Source organism: Coregonus lavaretus (assembly GCF_964263955.1).
Source record: "Coregonus lavaretus genome assembly, chromosome: 40".
Classification (NCBI taxonomy): Eukaryota; Metazoa; Chordata; class Actinopteri; order Salmoniformes; family Salmonidae; genus Coregonus; species Coregonus lavaretus.
The window spans coordinates 1,064,686-1,083,843 of NC_140027.1; the positions used below are offsets into that span (position 1 = coordinate 1,064,686).

General features: G+C 45.6%; 1 protein-coding gene across 1 annotated transcript in view; it reads left to right on the forward strand.

Annotated features, from left to right (window-relative positions):
* Window positions 1-8,319: 8,319 nt before the first annotated feature.
* The window catches only part of LOC311113577 (VPS10 domain-containing receptor SorCS3-like), a gene marked incomplete at both ends in the record, with an annotated part of 211,996 nt that continues 201,157 nt past the window's right edge, over window positions 8,320-19,158 (forward strand). The window contains one exon of the mRNA XM_084156824.1: window positions 8,320-9,048. Coding sequence (XP_084012950.1) covers window positions 8,320-9,048 — 729 coding nt within the window. The remainder of the gene's footprint in view (window positions 9,049-19,158) is intronic.

The window sequence follows — 19,158 nt, forward strand, 5'->3', positions numbered from 1 at the left end:
TGCTGGTGCTGGCTTCTTCTTTGTGGGGAAGAAGGACGGATCTCTTCGCCCCTGCATCGACTACAGGGGACTCAACGACATCACAGTGAAAAACCGTTACCCTCTGCCTCTGCTCACCTCTGCTTTTGAGTTGCTCCAGGGAGCCACTGTTTTTACCAAGTTGGATCTCAGAAACGCTTACCACCTAGTGCGGATCCGGGAGGGAGATGAATGGAAAACCGCATTCAATACACCAACAGGCCACTACGAGTATCTGGTTATGCCTTTTGGCCTCACCAATGCTCCTGCTGTGTTCCAGGCTCTAGTGAATGATGTACTGCGGGACATGTTAAACAAGTTTGTCTTCGTTTACCTGGATGACATCTTAATCTACTCCAGAAACCTGTCTGAACACACCCGCCATGTCCAGCAAGTCCTTCATCGTCTTCTGGAGAATTCCCTCTACGCCAAGGCAGAGAAATGTGAGTTTCACGTCAAGACAGTGGCCTTCCTGGGGTACATAGTGGCAGAGGGAAGTATCCAAATGGATCCTGCCAAAGTATCAGCAGTCACTTCATGGCCAGTTCCGGAGAACAGAAAGAAGCTGCAACAGTTTCTGGGGTTTGCTAACTTCTATAGAAAGTTTATCCGGAACTACAGTACCGTTGCTGCCCCTCTCACTGCTCTAACCAGCACCAAGCAACCCTTCACCTGGACCCCAGCAGCCGACAAAGCCTTCAGTACCCTCAAGGTGAGGTTCACCTCCGCTCCCATCCTCCAGATGCCTGATGTGGACCGGCAATTCATTGTGGAGGTGGACGCCTCGGATGTGGGAGTTGGTGCTGTGATTTCTCAGTGGGCTGCGGAGGATAGGAAGCTCCATCCCTGTGCCTTTTTCTCACGTCGGTTGTCCCCCTCTGAGTGCAATTACGACATAGGGAACCGTGAGCTGCTGGCTGTGAAGCTTGCCTTGGAGGAGTGGCGTCACTGGCTGGAGGGGTCCACCATTCCATTTCTCGTTTGGACCGATCATAAGAACTTGGAGTACATCCGCACGGCCAAACGGTTGAACTCCAGGCAGTCCCGCTGGGCCCTGTTCTTCACCAGGTTTAATTTCACTCTGTCATACCGGCCTGGATCACGCAACACCAAGCCAGACGCCCTCTCCCGTCAATTCCAGAAGGATGACACCCCCTCCAAGGACCCTGTGTCGATTCTGCCAAGTCCCTGCATCGTTGCAGCTCTGACCTGGGCTGTTGAGGAACAGGTGCTGGAGGCTCTCCGTAACCAGCCAGGTCCCAGCACTTGCCCAGCTGACCGCCTTTTTGTCCCCGAAGACCTGAGGTCCCAGGTCGTTCAGTGGGGACATGACTCCCGCCTAGCTTGTCACCCTGGCTCCACCCGCACTTACAACCTGCTCGCCCAGAGGTTCTGGTGGCCCTCTCTGAGGAAGGATGTACGGGAATTCGTCCAAGCCTGCCCCATCTGCAACCAACACAAGTCGTCCTGCCAGCCCCCAGCCGGATTGCTGCAGCCCCTGCCTGTGCCCAGACGTCCCTGGTCTCACATCGCCCTTGACTTTGTCACGGGGCTGCCCCCTTCAAGTGGCATGACCGTCATTCTCACCATAGTTGACCGTTTCAGCAAGATGGCACACTTCATTCCCCTCCCCAAGCTCCCAACCGCCAAGGAGACCGCCCAGGTGGTCCTGGAACACGTCTTCCGGATCCACGGACTGCCAAAGGATGTAGTTTCTGACCGGGGTCCACAATTCTCCTCCGCTTTTTGGAAGGAGTTCTGTCACCTGCTGGGAGCCACAGTCAGTCTGACTTCCGGATTCCATCCCCAATCCAATGGGCAGTCAGAGCGGGCTAATCAGGAGCTCGAGAAGGCACTGCGATGCATGACTTCACGCAACCCCCACTCCTGGTCGCAGCAATTGACATGGGTGGAGTACGCACACAATTCTCTGACCTGCTCTGCCATCGGTATGTCCCCTTTCCAATGTGTTTATGGATACCAGCCTCCTCTATTTGCCAGCCAGGAAGAGGAGGTTACTTGCCCATCTGCACTTGCTTTTGCCCGTCGATGTCGCCGCACCTGGTCACAAGCCCGAGCCACACTCCTCAGATCCGTTGCCAGCTACACTACCGGGGCCAACCGTCGGAGAATTCCTGCTCCCACCTACCATGTTGGTCAAAGGGTGTGGTTGTCATCGAAGAACCTGCCACTCAGGGTGGAGTCGCAGAAGCTGGCACCTCGGTTCATTGGCCCATTCCCTATCATAAGAGTGATTAGCCCAACTGCTGTCCGGCTCCAACTGCCTAATTCCCTGAGGGTGCACCCCACTTTCCATGTGTCTAAGATTAAGCCCATCCATGAGAGTCCGCTGGTCCCTGCTGCGCCTTGTCCTCCTCCTCCACGGCTCGTCGATGGTGGTCTGGTTTACACCGTCCGCCGCCTGCTTCGGTCCAGACGGAGGGGTAGGGGTCTCCAGTACCTCATTGACTGGGAGGGCTATGGACCTGAGGAAAGGACCTGGGTGCCAGCTAGTCGGATTGTGGATAGGACTCTCATCACCGCTTTCCACCAACGGCATCCTGATCAACCTGCAATCCGTAGGGGCCGCCCCAGAGGGGTCCCTAACCGTCCTGCCCGCTCGGCTTCCTGTCCTGTGCCTGATCCTGTCTCGGGACCTGTCCCATCTCCCGACCACGGCCCTCCGGCTTCCTCCGAGGATGAGGACGTTCACTCGGACCGTTCGGAGGAGTTCTAGCCCTCCTCCGGCTCCCCTCCTCCCGCCCGGCGTGGTGTTGCTCTTGGGACTTCTGGGGCCGTCCCTTGGGGGGGGGGTTCTGTCATGAGCCTCTCACTCCACCGGGTTACCACCTTAATTTTCTTCCACTCTGCTCACCACTCTCTCTACTCAGCCTAACTAGCTCCACCTGTCCCTGCTCTGCTCTGCTCTAATTACTCTGCCAGCTGCGCTGCATTACCCACTACCTCTCCCAGTATTTAAGGCCCTGTCTTTCAGCTCTCCGGTGTCAGATCGTCTGCAAAGCTCACACCCGGAACCTGTTTGCTCGCGCTTCTGGCTCACCCTGGTTTTGTGACCCCGGACCTGCCTGATTTTTGGATACTCTTCTGCCCCAGGAGATCCAGACCTGCTTCTGCCATTACGACTCCTGACTACTCTTCAATCCCGGTAACTCTGACCAGCCTTCTGCCTTGCTACTACGTTTTTTGGATTTCCCTTGAACTGTACTGCTGCCTTGTTTCATTCCGCCCTGTTGTGTCTGTGTCTCCCCCCCCCCAGGATTTCTGGACCACCCACCACCGGCTTCATAGGACGCATCGCTGCCACTGGGGGGGGCACAGACCCAGCACATTGGACGGGATCCCTGTTACCCCTGGAGCCTTCATTCACTCCCTACTTCCCTTTTCCCTTAAGTTTTAATAAACTTTCTGGTGTGACGCAATTGTGGTCCTCTGGTCGTCTGTCTGAACCGTGACACTGGGCTGATTCCTCACCGTTCTCATGATCATTGCAACTCCACGAGGTGAGATCTTGCATGGACCCCCAGGCCGAGGGAGATTGACAGTTCTTTTGTGTTTCTTCCATTTGCGAATAATCGCACCAACTGTTGTCACCTTCTCACCAAGCTGCTTGGCGATGGTCTTGTAGCTCATTCCAGCCTTGTGTAGGTCTACAATCTTGTCCCTGACATCCTTGGAGAGCTCTTTGGTCTTGGCCATGGTGGAGAGTTTGGAATCTAATTGATTGATTACTTCTGTGGACAGGTGTCTTTTATACAGGTAACAAACTGAGATTAGGAGCACTCCCTTTAAGAGTGTGTTCCTAATCTCAGCTCGTTACCTGTATAAAAGAAACCTGGGAGCCAGAAATCTTTCTGATTGAGAGGGGGTCAAATACTTATTTCCTTCATAAAAATGCAAATCAATTTATAACATTTTTGTCATGAGTTTTTCTGGATTTTTTTGTTATTCTGTCTCTCACTGTTCAAATAAACCTACCATTAAAATTATAGACTGATCATTTCTTTGTCAGTGGGCAAACGTACAAAATCAGTAGGGGATCAAATACTTTTTTCCCTCACTGTATATACAGTGGGGAAAAAAAAGTATTTAGTCAGCCACCAATTGTGCAAGTTCTCCCACTTAAAAAGATGAGAGAGGCCTGTAATTTTCATCATAGGTACACGTCAACTATGACAGACAAATTGAGAAAAAAAAATCCAGAAAATCACATTGTAGGATTTTTAATGAATTTATTTGCAAATTATGGTGGAAAATAAGTATTTGGTCACCTATAAACAAGCAAGATTTCTGGCTCTCACAGACCTGTAACTTCTTCTTTAAGAGGCTCCTCTGTCCTCCACTCGTTACCTGTATTAATGGCACCTGTTTGAACTTGTTATCAGTATAAAAGACACCTGTCCACAACCTCAAACAGTCACACTCCAAACTCCACTATGGCCAAGACCAAAGAGCTGTCAAAGGACACCAGAAACAAAAGTGTAGACCTGCACCAGGCTGGGAAGACTGAATCTGCAATAGGTAAGCAGCTTGGTTTGAAGAAATCAACTGTGGGAGCAATTATTAGGAAATGGAAGACATACAAGACCACTGATAATCTCCCTCGATCTGGGGCTCCACGCAAGATCTCACCCCGTGGGGTCAAAATGATCACAAGAACGGTGAGCAAAAATCCCAGAACCACACGGGGGGACCTAGTGAATGACCTGCAGAGAGCTGGGACCAAAGTAACAAAGCCTACAATCAGTAACACACTACGCCGCCAGGGACTCAAATCCTGCAGTGCAGGCGTGTCCCCCTGCTTAAGCCAGTATATGTCCAGGCCCGTCTGAAGTTTGCTAGAGTGCATTTGGATGATCCAGAAGAGGATTGGGAGAATGTCATATGGTCAGATGAAACCAAAATAGAACTTTTTGGTAAAAACTCAACTTGTGGTGTTTGGAGGACAAAGAATGCTGAGTTGCAACCAAAGAACACCATACCTACTGTGAAGCATGGGGGTGGAAACATCATGCTTTGGGGCTGTTTTTTGGCAAAGGGACCAGGACGACTGATCCGTGTAAAGGAAAGAATGAATGGGGCCATGTGTCGTGAGATTTTGAGTGAAATCCCTTTCCATCAGCAAGGGCATTGAAGATGAAACGTGGCTGGGTCTTTCAGCATGACACTGATCCCAAACAAACCGCCCGGGCAACGAAGGAGTGGCTTCGTAAGAAGCATTTCAAGGTCCTGGAGTGGCCTAGCCAGTCTCCAGATCTCAACCCCATAGAAAATCTTTGGAGGGAGTTGAAAGTCCGTGTTGTCCAGCGACAGCCCCAAAACATCACTGCTCTAGAGGAGATCTGCATGGAGGAATGGGCCAAAATACCAGCAACAGTGTGTGAAAACCTTGTGAAGACTTACAGAAAACGTTTGACCTGTGTCATTGCCAACAAAGGGTATATAACAAAGTATTGAGAAACTTTTGTTATTGACCAAATACTTATTTTCCACCATAATTTGCAAATAAATTCATAAAAAATCCTACAATGTGATTTTCTGGATTTCTTTTTCTCATTTTGTCTGTCATAGTTGACGTGTACCTATGATGAAAATTACAGGCCTCTCTCATCTTTTTAAGTGGGAGAACTTGCACAATTGGTGGCTGACTAAATACTTTTTTTCCCCACTGTATATACGTGTTTGTTTTGGGCTTCGTCCCTGTCGTTTTTCATGATGTACATTGTGTTGGGTGGAGAAATAAAAAACACTAATACGTATTCCTGCGCCTGTCTTCAAATCATTATACAACGTGACAATTGCGCTAATAATTCCTTCTGTGCACATATTAACCTTTATGTCATATAGTGGCGATTTTAGCATGTAAATCTTGGTGGGGCAAACCCAAAGAAATAAGTGGGATGCATGCCAGCAAAGCCACTACACAACACAATACTAAACAATACTTTAATTTCACTAGAACGGTGACAAATGGTGCCCACAAACTGTTAGGGCCTACATAAAGCTGTCCCAACAGCAGAGTCCCAACAGCAGTCCCAACACCTTACCACTGCTACACCTGGCTATCAGCGGAGCCTTGTCTGGCAGCGAAACAGTTCATTCAGCCTCATTTTCTGCCTTTTAAAAAAACATAGCTGATATGGCTGACTTGCTTAAACAAATGTGGTTTCTAATGACAATTGAGATGTACAAACTATGGCATAAGGGGACGACAAGCGGATAAGAGGCAATCCCTAATTTCGATTAAGACATTAATGAGCGAGCTAGGACGGATATAGTCAATATAACTATATGTTCAGCACTTTTGAAATGTACAGCGACATATTTAAAACATGGGCCGTTCTTACAGTGTTCGCCCTGTACACCAAGTCAGAACTGTAGGATAAATAAAGGGGGCATATAAGCAGACAATGAAAGCTCTTACCATATTCGATGATAAAATTTCTCTAAAACAGGTTATAGGCGACATGAGTCAGAACAGTAGGCGAAATTAAGAGGCAAAAATATACCAAATTATTAGGGTGAAGCACATGGGCTACTAACAGCTTACTACACAACAAACACTTAGTATTACTTTATTAGCTACAGTATACATATCTCCCTGGCATATTACATCATTTATGCAGCAGCATACAATATATTTTTGGACTCACCTTGTTGTGCTCACTTGAACAGGAAGGTGTTGCGGTGGTCCTTCGTGGGAAATTTTTGACATCAAAGTCTGGCATTCTCTGGATTTATGGTGCTTTCAAGACAACTGGGAACTCTGAAATAAACAAGGTCAACTCATGATGACGTCATTGATCTTCAGGTCGTAGCTCTAGAAAGAGGCCCGAGGTTCCGGATTTACAATTCTGGTTTGGATGACCGTTCAAAACGTATTTTCCCAGTCGGAGCTCGTTTTTTACAGAGTTCCCAGTTGTCTCACCGAAGTCAAGTTTTCGCAGTTCCTGAGTTAACAGTTGTTTTGAGCGCGGCACAAATCATGCTTCATTGACAGCATGGCCAATGTTGAATGTTTATCATTTTAAACTTGGAAAGAGACCCTTAATCCTTCATCCTAGATTTGGGACCACACAGCCACTCCACTGAATAGCAGGCTAGTGATTGCTTTGCAATGCTTGCAGTTGGCCACTGATTCCTTCCAAACCACTCATTGTTGAATTTGCGATTTCCAACTTGTTGTGTAACGTTTATGTCCAATGGCTGATGAGCACCAATACGTTTTATCTATAATTTCTCTTAATCACGGTGCAACTAGAGAACATCACCAACACCTGTGCTCCGTATTTTCCGCTGTCTGCCCCACCACCACAGAAAGCACTGAGCTAGGCTGAAACACCTGCATTTTGGAGATGCCTTACTCAAGAAAGCAAAAAAGAGACCATGTTTGCATGCGGCTTTATTAACTCAATGATTATTTGTATTTATTTTTTACATTGTTTGCAAACTGATATGTGACACATATTAATGCCAAAATAACATGCAAAACAGGCAAGCTTAAAATGTGAGGCTCAAAACAGGTGGGGCTCTGCTCCACCTGCCATGAATGACGGGTCGCCACTGATGTCATGGCATAATGGAACGTCTAATTGGCAAGTCTAAGGTGTCAGAGCACCTGCTACATTAAAGTAATTTAGATGCATTTCAGGAAATACAGTTTCCTTTGGACAGGAGGACATAAAAAACCAATTACTTTGATTCGGGTTAATAAAAATAATGACTTCTGAAGCACTGTGAAGACGATAGTGTTTTGGACATCCTGGTCCCTATCACATCAAGCATCATTATACATTGACATCATTGATTTGACTTTGATATGAACATCGTCAGAGATTATCTCTCAGATTAAATCTATGTTGAATAGATCTTTATCGGGTCATATCATATTCGATTACTAGCGGGATATCACCACCAGTGTGAAAGCGACGGCGCATTTCTCTCTCTCTCTCTCTCTCTCTCTCTCTCTCTCTCTCTCTCTCTCTCTCTCTCTCTCTCTCTCTCTCTCTCTCGTTCTCATCTCTCGTTCTCCTCTCTCTCTTGCATTCGCGTTCTCTCACAAGCTCCCTTTCTTCCGGGCGCACATTCAGCAGCTCGGCTTCGATACAGCTCCTCCCATATGTGGTGGCTCCCGCGACCAGCTCCTTGAACGTGAGCAGTTTAGCTGAAGAGCGCTTTTCTAAATACCCCGACAATCTCACCGACTTCGGGGGGAGTTGGTCCTCGGTTGGATACGGTTTTCCCGCTCCGTGCGTTGGACCCAAATCTCTAACTATACCAGCGATGGATACTTGGCTTGGCTTCAGCCCAGGCTTGCACTTAACTCTGTGTACCTGGCTTCTGATCTCCGCTCATACCCAGCTAAATGCAAAGGCGGAGATATCTTGCTCCTCGTGCCAGTCGCCGGTCCAGCTACACCTGGATGAATTACAGCTGGATACCGGTATGCACGCGGCTACTGGTAGGAGGCAGGCGGCCAAAGCACTGGAACGGGTCCGGCTGGAGTACCAGCTACTCGGAGTTACTGACCAACATACTGGAGTACCAAGCGAAACCCAACAGGCAGGTGTTCCCGTGGATGAGCCGAGATTCACTGATGATGGAGTTACCGCAAAAGTCGCTCTGGAAGATTCAACCCGGTTTAGTGAAAACGAAGAAACGTATGGTGGTGAATATATTATTGGGGTGAATGATTTAGGTCAAGTCAAGGATGGTGCTGGGGATGTTGCGTTACGGAGAGTGAAGCGAAGCGGTCCCGATCGCCCCGAGTTTAGGGAGAGCCTTAGGACAGGTGGACCCGGTTTGGAAGGAGAGACCTCGGATGAGAGAAGGAGTCCTGGTCCGTTACTGGACGGACACAGACTGGGCCGATCTGAATTCAAGTGGAACAGGGACGAGGGTCGAGGGACTTCCAGAGGAGAAGATCCCAAACTAAGCAGCACTACTTTCGCCTTGACCGGGGACTCCGCGCATAACCACGCAGTGGTTTACTGGTCGGGGCAAAACAGCAGCGTAAGTGAAGATTATTCACCATTTGGCATGTGTATTTGTGTTTCACCAAATAAACCATTGTATATTATGAAGCACTACGTTTCGTCAAGGACTGTAAAGGCTTATTATATTCGAACTGTGTTGCGCACGGAAAACTCGCTTGTTTTAGCGAGTTGTTTGTCCACTGTAACAGGTGCACTGGTTCAGTTGCGCACAGCAGGGCACTATATCCTAAATAGGTTTCAGCACCTCCAGAAGCATTCGGGGCCAAGTTGGACTGGTATTGCAATTGAGCACGGAGAGATGCTTGCTTGGTGCAGACTCCGTGCCCGTGCCATACCGATAGCAGCATTGCTTCACATAGTGGTTGAAAAACACTCCATATACTTGCGCGTCTGACAGGTGAATTCACCTATTAGTTTGAGTTTATTTATATGTAATGAATACGACTGAAATAAATTATAATGTTAACGTGTACTGTATTTTGCAATAGATATGTTTGGTTATAGATCGTTTATACGTCGCTTTGGATCCGATATTTTTTTGGTTTGGGCAGATTTGTAAATATTTTTGACGGGGTTATAAATTCTTTGAACTCTTTACTTTTAATAATGAAATTTCCCATGGAATGAAAGCGAGCCCATTGTTCTTGTCGCTTCTACGTTCACAATTCCTTTACAAAAGCTATAGATTTAATAGGCCGAGTTTAATAATTATATTCTATGCCTATGAATTATGTGCACTTTATATGCATATTTATCATTTATATAGATTTTTAATAAATTCATCTGCAAACTATCATCATGCCAGAGTACATTCTATTCAGAATAATGCATCGCTCCCCAAATTAGTAATCAGTGCACTTGTTACCTGCACTTACACAGACACTCCAAAGGGTGGCAGACTATCATTATGCTTCCTAATAGCAGCATCTGCAGTGGGGTATTATTGTAGGGATACAGAGCCTGAGATTATGGTATCTAATGGAATCAGAGACAATGAAATCATCCAGGGAAGGACCCCAGTGAAGCCTGAACTTCCCTAGCAAACATTCACAGCACTTAGAACACTGTTCTTAATGCGCCTTGGCCTATATGTGTGGTCCTCTGTAGCTCAGCTGGTAGAGCACGGCGCTTGTAACGCCAAGGTAGTGGGTTCGATCCCCGGGACCACCCATACACAAAAATGTATGCATGCATGACTGTAAGTCGCTTAGGATAAAAGCGTCTGCTAAATGGCATATTATTATTATTATTATATGATCAATACCTGTGGTGATGGTCAATTATACAATTACATTGATTGGCAGGCTATGAGCCTGTAATAGCAGCCTTACAACTGCACAGAGGAGAATTGCTATGTCATATCTGATTTTGGCCCATAAATGTTGCATGTTGTTCTGCCACCAAAATCTGTCAGTCTACATAAGGGCATTCATAAGTGATGCATTCTACAACCTGTCTCATCCTCTGTGAGTGAAGACAGCTTGTACTTTAACTGAGGTCACTATGGATCATGTTGGTCATGTTGATGCTCGGACATCTCCTTGTTCTGGCTAATACTTCAGGCTACTAATAAATAAATGGCTGTTATGACAGTAGCAGCCAGAACATTTCATCCCAATTTTATTCTGAAATGGCTAGAATACTGAAATTATTTCATCCCCCCTAAAATCGGATAGAGGCCTTCATCTGAAACAGAATAATAAGGCAAAGTGAATAAAAGTCATTTCCACAACCATGCCGACTCAGAGCAGAGAAAGCCACTGGGCTTTTTTAAATATCATTCTTACATGTTTCATTTGGTGTTGTGGCTGCCTCTTATTCCTTGATTTCATTTGGATGAAAAAAAGGAATCCCTCAGTTTCAGTCTGTCTGAAATTATTATGACACGCTGCATGAACTTGTTTTTTAACCCGCAGTGATGACTGCGGCGGTTTGGGGAAGTTTGTGTGTGTGTGTGTGTGAGTGTGTCTGTGTGTGTGTGTGTGTGTGTGTGTGTGCGGACTCTCTGTGTGTGTGTGTGTGTGTTTGTATGCGCTCGGCTCTGTGTGCGTGAGACAGTTTTTCTGGGTGTATTGTATACCCCAGCCAGCCCAACTCCCTGCCTCCGTTTCCCCCTAGCTGTACATTTAATAATTATCTTGAAGACGGAAACAGGCATCCATTTTGAAATATTCTCTTCTTGCCAGGCGAGGGGGACTGACTGCCTACTCAAGCATGTTTTCTCCAGCTCTCTCACATTAGTACTGGACTACTTTATCTTCATAGGGCTTTAGTTCCTGATTGTATGGGTGATGAATTAAGCCCTCAAGGACGTACTGATGGAGCCTGAAGTCCTCTAACTCTAACTTAACCACAGCAGTTGGGGTGTATGTGTGTGTGTGTGTGTGTGTGTGCGTGTTTGTGTGTGTGTGTGGTGGGGATGGGTGGCTGAACAAGTCTACTCTGGCCTCACCCATGCAGTCACTCACTTGTCGTTGTGTCACCACACTCCCTTTCCCTCTTTTCCCTTTTTCTTCTACCCAGAATGCTCTGCTTGTGCTGCCTGAGCTGTGTTGTGCCCTGTGCCACTACTCCTCTAGGATGACCTGGGTGGTAGTGGTGTTATGGTGTGTTCTGTTCCCCAAGGCAGGTTGTGTCCTCTGAGGCGTGTAGACAAGGCTAATGTGGTCTCTTCTCTGTCTGTCTGTCTGTCTGTGTGCTTGAGCCCTTGGTGGATACTAGCCTAGACTCCCTATGGGGAGAGAGATGGTCTCAGTGTTGAGTCTCTCTCATTCTCAGTGGTGTTTATGAATAAAGTGGCAGGTTTCCTTCTTCCTGGCAGTGTGGATCCAAAATGGCCGCCATTATTGTGCCTCATGCTGATCCTTACTATCATAAAAGCCACTTTCCTAAGGGATTTTCAATCTTGATAATTTATTTCATCCATCCACTCGCTTTTTAAGTCGATGCTTCCAGTAACGCACTTCGCTGGTAGTAAATATCTACATATTTGTCAATAGTGCAGGAAAATCTGCCAGCCTTGGCGTGATCAATTTTTTCTCTTTATGTTTTTTTCTTCATGATGCAACACATTGTTTTCTCTTTGTTCTTCATACATCCAGTGGGGAAAATCAAAATGTGGATTTGCATAAGATGCAGAGTGGGACTCTGTGAGTGGTCTTTAATGTAAGGGACCACACAGAGAGAGTTCATAATATATCTGGCAGGTTATCAATGAAGTGAGCTGATCTTTTGAAATGCCTACATCCCCCCCCCCCCCCCCCCCCCCCTCACACACACACACACACTTTAAGTGGTATAAGAGGCCCATTTTGTAAGGCTACAGTAATGTACTGTACACGTGGAAGTCTTCCATACACAATTAGTAAGTATCTGTCCACTGATATATTTAGGTCATAAGGCCTAGTTGCCATACCGTAGGAATACTGTATAGACCATAATTGGAGACATTTAATTTCTTCAATAATTGCAGTACATTTAGTAGACTCAAGCATGTGGCTCCTCAACCTGAACAAATTAACATGCTGGTACACATGGATTGTCCCCCTCGAAATAAACTGAACTAAACTGAAATTAATTGAACTGAAATAAACTGAACTCAACTGAAATGAACTGAACTCAACTGAAATGAATTTAACTAAATTGAAATGAATTGAACTGAAATTAACTTCCTTAGTCAACAACATCCACTCGTCTGGAAGAATATTGTTGTTCGCCAACCCCTTTACTGCACCCACCAACAGTGAGGAGAGGGTGGCATAGTTGGTTGGCATAGCTAAACACGGCTTTGGCATCCATGCAGAGGCCTGGAACATGATTTAGGATGTACACAGGGGGCTTGTTCCTAGCCCTGTCTCTGTCTTGGCTCATCCCTTGGATGGCTTCCCTTCCATTTAGTGATGCTAATGGTTTATAAAGTGGCACTTTTATTTTTCTACCTACTGCTATGGTGGAACTAACTGCTCTGGAGGAAGAAGGGAAGAGAGGAGGATAGGATGGGGTGTCATAAATAATGCACTCTTCCAAAGGGACTCCTCCTCTTTTCATCCCTCCATCCCCTCCCCTCTTCTTCTACTTTGTGTTTACAAATGTGTTTCCCAGCCCTTGTTTTCTCTCCTCAGTGGAAGTAGTGAAGCTTGGTGGCAAGACGCCATGCACCGCCACGACTAGACGGAGGATTCGTCTTGACTTGCCCCCCAGAGCTAATGTCTTGGCCGGGATTCCGGATGGGGCACTTGGCCCAACCTTTTCAGGCTAGCGCCAAGCTGTGCGTTTGTGTTTAGCATCTTGTTTAGTTGCTTTATCAAGATCGACTACATGCATAACATTTATTATTCATTTTATGGACTGGTTTGAGAGAAACATGTGACCTACCGATGAAGGTAGTTTAATGTAACTACAGTTGGCTTATTAGCGTTTGATAGCCACACATTTACCCAGAATGCCTGCATTGATGCCTGCATTACAACACATTCAGGGTCAATTACAATCACGTTACATAGCACCTGCTGTTGGAACAGAGCAACATCTAAGACCACAGAAGTCACTAAAAGCCTTGAGACTCATGTGTCCTGCATGGCTTAGAGCTACCCATTGGATGAAAGATTTAGAAGACAGTCAATCATCAAGCTAATGGTCTTATTATTTCCTGTACCATCGCCATGGTACCGGTACTAGAGGAGGCCTTGGTGGAAGGATATGTTAAGACTGTTTGACTTGAGTGTAATCATACGCTTGGCCACTGATCCCCTTCTGCAGTACAAGGGTGTCGACAGAGCACTGAGCTGCATGTCTGTGGTGTGTGTGGAGTACAGTACGTGTGGGTGTGTGTGTTAGAGAGAGTGTGTCTGTGTTAATTACATTGATATAACAGAGTGTCAAATGTGATTTGGTTTCATCTTCATTCTATTAAACCTCTTTTCCCACGGGCGGGATCTCAGGATAAAGTAGGGGCCGACCGTGACATTGTCTCTGGCTCGCTAACAGCTGATCGTAGTGGTAGTGGTTGGACTGGCGTAGTCTGACTGTCTCTAGTTCTCTAACAGCTGATCTCAGACCAGTTTTGCATGGTAGTGGTTGGACTGCATGGTGCAGTGTAGTAGGTAGATCGAAGTAGGTGGTATATGCAGCATGCTCCCCCTGGGCATAGAGTCTTGACCTTTACTGCCTGCTTTTTGAGGCAAAGTGGGATACCTTGTAACGTCGATCTCTCTTGGCATTTCCTGAACATTAGCACACTAGGCAGAACTCAATGAGTAAGTAATGATGTCAGAGATGATGTTGAGGGGGGAGATCACCTATCTCTCTATCTCTCGTTCTCTCTCTCTCTGTCCCTCTCTCTCTCTCAATTCAATTTCAATTTAAGGGCTTTATTGGCATGGGAAACGTGTGTAAACATTGCCAAAGCAAGTGAAGTAGATAGTAAACAAAAGTGAAATAAACAATAAATATTAACAGTAAACATTACACTCAGAAGTTTCTCTCTCTCTCTCTCTCTCCTCTCTCTCTCTCTCTCTCTCTCTCTCTCTCTCTCTCTCTCTCTCTCTCTCTCTCTCTCTCTCTCTCTCCCTCTCTCTCCCTCTCTCTCTCTCTCTCTCTCTCTCACTCACACACTCCCCCCCTCTATATGTCTCTCTCACAGACACAAACACTCTTTCCCTCCCGCTTCATCTTTCTATCACTCTCTCCCTCTCTTTCTCACTCAGTCGGGGTGTATGGTGTCATGCTCGCTAGGGGTTGCCGTTGATGCAGACTAACTTAATTAACACACTGTCTAATTAAAATTATCTAGTGGTTTGTCTATGAAAAAGACTGTGAGTGGCCGTAAAACGTTTTCTCCTTCTCCCGAGCCCGCTATTTACTCACTGAAATAGATCACTCTGTATTTATATATTTTATTTTACACTAGGCTTATTTCTTTATTTTCTCCACCCACTCTATGCATTTGTAATAACTCTATAAGAGAAGTAAAGAGGAGCTTGGTTTGCGCTCAGTAAAACAGAGAGAGAGAGTGAGTGTTCATAGATATCAATGCATTATTCATTTGCCTTCTCTTTAGAGGAGTTTCTGAGTGGGAGGGGCATCAGAACATGAGCTAGCTAGGTTCACTGCTTTGGAGTTGTTTTTACAAAATGTTGGATTGTTATAAATGAAAAGGTCCTGGAGTTATCCCTGACCGCGTTTCCCAATCAGGTAATACTCTGGGCCCATGTGATAGCCTATACTTAGTTCCTGAGGTAAAAGTCTGGGCCCTATATACATGAAAAGGGCCTGGAGTTATCCCAACCATGTGACCTGACCAAGAAATACTCTGGGTCCTTGTGATAGCCTATAATAACTAGGGCCCACAGTTTAATCACGTCAGGAAACACTCCGGGCCCTAGTCATGAAAACACTTCACCACTAGACAGGCATTGTCAATGTGAATCTTATGAAGGCCTTGTGTGAACAATGCCCTTAGGTAAGGTGTTAATTGCTTCTTAAGCTCTTTGATATGTAGGCTAGCATCTGTCTGCTCCATTGGACAACAGACTATTTCTACCTGCAGACAGTCTACATATACATAGAGGGGTTGTTGCTGCCTTCCTTATGTACAGTGAGGGAAAAAAGTATTTGATCCCCTGCTGATTTTGTATGTTTGCCCACTGACGAAGAAATGATCAGTCTATAATTTTAATGGTAGGTTTATTTGAACAGTGAGAGACAGAATAACAACAAATAAATCAAGAAAAACCAATGTCATAAATGTTATAAATTGATTTGCATTTTAATGAGGGATATAAGTATTTGACCCCCTCTCAATCAGAAAGATTTCTGGCTCCCAGGTATCTTCTATACAGGTAACGAGCTGAGATTAGGAGCACACTCTTAAAGGGAGTGCTCCTAATCTCAGCTTGTTACCTGTATAAAAGACACCTGTCCACAGAAGCAATCAATCAATCAGATTCCAAACTCTCCACCATGGCCAAGACCAAAGAGCTCTCCAAGGATGTCAGGGACAAGATTGTAGACCTACACAAGGCTGGAATGGGCTACAAGACCATTGCCAAGCAGCTTGGTGAGAAGGTGACAACAGTTGGTGCGATTATTCGCAAATGGAAGAAACACAAAAGACCTCTCAATCTCCCTCGGCCTGGGGCTCCATGCAACATCTCACCTCGTGGAGTTGCAATGATCATGAGAACGGTGAGGAATCAGCCCAGAACTACACGGGAGGATCTTGTCAATGATCTCAAGGCAGCTGGGACCATAGTCACCAAGAAAACAATTGGTAACACACTACGCCGTGAAGGACTGAAATCCTGCAGCGCCCGCAAGGTCCCCCTGCTCAAGAAAGCACATAAACAGGCCGTCTGAAGTTTGCCAATGAACATCTGAATGATTCAGAGGAGAACTGGGTGAAAGTGTTATGGTCAGATGAGACCAAAATCGAGTTCTTTGGCATCAACTCAACTCGCCGTGTTTGGAGGAGGAGGAATGCTGCCTATGACCCCAAGAACACCATCCCCACTGTCAAACATGGAGGTGGAAACATTATGCTTTGGGGGTGTTTTTATGCTAAGGGGACAGGACAACATCACAGCATCAAAGGGACGATGGACGGCACCATGTACCGTCAAATCTTGGGTGAGAACCTCCTTCCCTCAGCCAGGGCATTGAAAATGGGTCGTGGATGGGTATTCCAGCATGACAATGACCCAAAACACACGGCCAAGGCAACAAAGGAGTGGCTCAAGAAGAAGCACATTAAGGTCCTGGAGTGACCTAGCCAGTCTCCAGACCTTAATCCCATTGAAAATCTGTGGAGGGAGCTGAAGGTTCGAGTTGCCAAACGTCAGCCTCGAAACCTTAATGACTTGGAGAAGAAGAGGAGTGGGACAAAATCTCTCCTGAGATGTGTGCAAACCTGGTGGCCAACTACAAATTCTAGCATGCCTCAATAAAGAGAGGAGGAAATTGCCTCAGTCCCCAGATTGATTATAAATAGCTACTAGCACTGTTGCTATTGAGATGTGAGGTCATAAGGGGGAAATGATGATGCAACTTTGTTTTAACCCTCCCGTTGTCCTAGGGTCAAAATGACCCGCCACTGTGTTGAACCAACTTTATTTAATTTTTATATTTTTTGGATCATTTGTGAGAAGGAGGCAGTGATACTTTCTTTAAAGTCTCACTGCCTCCTTCTCACAAATGATCCCAAAAATATAAAAATTAAATAAAGTTGGTTCAACACAGTGGCGGGTCATTTTGACCCTAGGACAACGGGAGGGTTTTAATGAGGGAATGTGATATACTGTAAGTGCATTATACAGCAGTAATATTACATAACAATTGCTTAGTGATACATTTCTGAATGAGCGGTTGACATCTCTCTCTCTCTCTCTCTCTCTCTCTCTCTCTCTCTCTCTCTCTCTCTCTCTCTCTCTCTCTCTCTCTCTCTCTCTCTCTCTCTCTCTCTCTGGTTAAACCCAGCACTCAGAGAAACAAAACACGACTAAGGGAGTGGAAGAAACAAAAATTATTTTAATAAAAGTTCAATTTGTCTTAGTCCAAAAACAACTGAAGAAAAGGAACAGAGTGTGCTAGTCGGCTCCGGAGGAAGGAGAGGCTGAGGCAGGCAGGCAGGCAGGCTGGAAGGCAGGCAGGCAGGCAGGTTGGGAGGTATGTCTGAACTGAAGACAAAACAAACGACAGGTAAAGGAGAGTAAAGAGCCAGGCTGAAGACAAAGACCATTTACTCTACTGGTGAGCCAAGTTACCGCTCTAGTAAGAACAACGATCTGGCGCCGGTGGAGAGCCATGCCCAGGAATTAGTAGTGCAGGTTGATGAGAGAATAGGATGCAGCTGCGTAGGCAGGAATCACTGGAAAAAACCCGCAGCTGCACAGGAGAGGCAGATCCTGAGCACGCCCCCCGATCCACTCCAGACACACCCACATAATGGGGACAAACACACATACAGATACAACAGACAAAGCTATCTATCTATCATTCTATCTATCTATCTATCTATCTTGTTTTTTAAATAGTTGTTTATTTGGACACTTGAAAACTAGATGGTGCATCTCAAGAGATATCATCCTGCAAAATGTCAAATAAATAATCAATCTATTTCTCTCTCTCTCTCTCTCTCTCTCTCTCTCGCTCTCTCTCTCTCTCTCACCATAGCTTTGATTGTTTCCTTCTTTTAATATCTCTACTCTATCCATTTTATCACCCTCCCTTTGGAATGGTTGTAATACGCAGGAGGAACACTTGGTCAAACAGTCTGCTTTATTTCATTGTTATCCTGTGTCCCTATGATCCTCTTGATACCTGTATAACAGTAAATAAGGAAATACTGAAGTCTGCAGGTATTGTCTCTAGCTACCACTTCAGGGCAGCACAAATAAAAGCCTCACAACATCTGTGGTCTGCCACCAAAGCCTCTCTGTGTCTTTTCCCTACTGGGGTATATCTAGCTAGCAGTAACAGCAGCGCCTACCAACAGCTACAGTTGTCTGCTAGCGATTCAGGCTAATGCTATTGTAAGCCTCAAGCAACAGGGGTAACATACTTAACATAATATGTTTATGAATGCCTTTGTGTCTGTGTAACATTGTATCACTTCAAATCCAAATATTTTGTCTTGCCCATTCACCCTCTGAATGGCACACATACACAATCCATGTCTCAATTGTCTCAAGACTTAAAAATCCTTCTTTAACCTGTCTCCTCACCTTCATCTACACTGATTGAAGGGGATTTAACAAGTGACATCAATAAGGGATCATAGCTTTCACTTGGATTCACCTGGTCAGTCTATGTCATGGAAAGTTCCTAATGTTTTGTCCACTCAGTGTATATATTGGGTATATAATAATATATACATTTATATTGGGTATTTATACGGTATATATATTGGGTATTTAATCAAGGTCCATGTTATGAATGAATTCAATACTTTAATACTTGATAATGTAATCAGTGTGAATATGAATAACCTTTTCTGAACAGTTGTCTTTAAACACAAAAAGTATTGTGATCATTATAGCAATATTTGAAGGATACAGATAACAGTTATTGTGCTGAGATTCTGTTTTTAGCATCGTGAGACTGTTTCCCCAGTAAGTGAGTGGAATGCAGA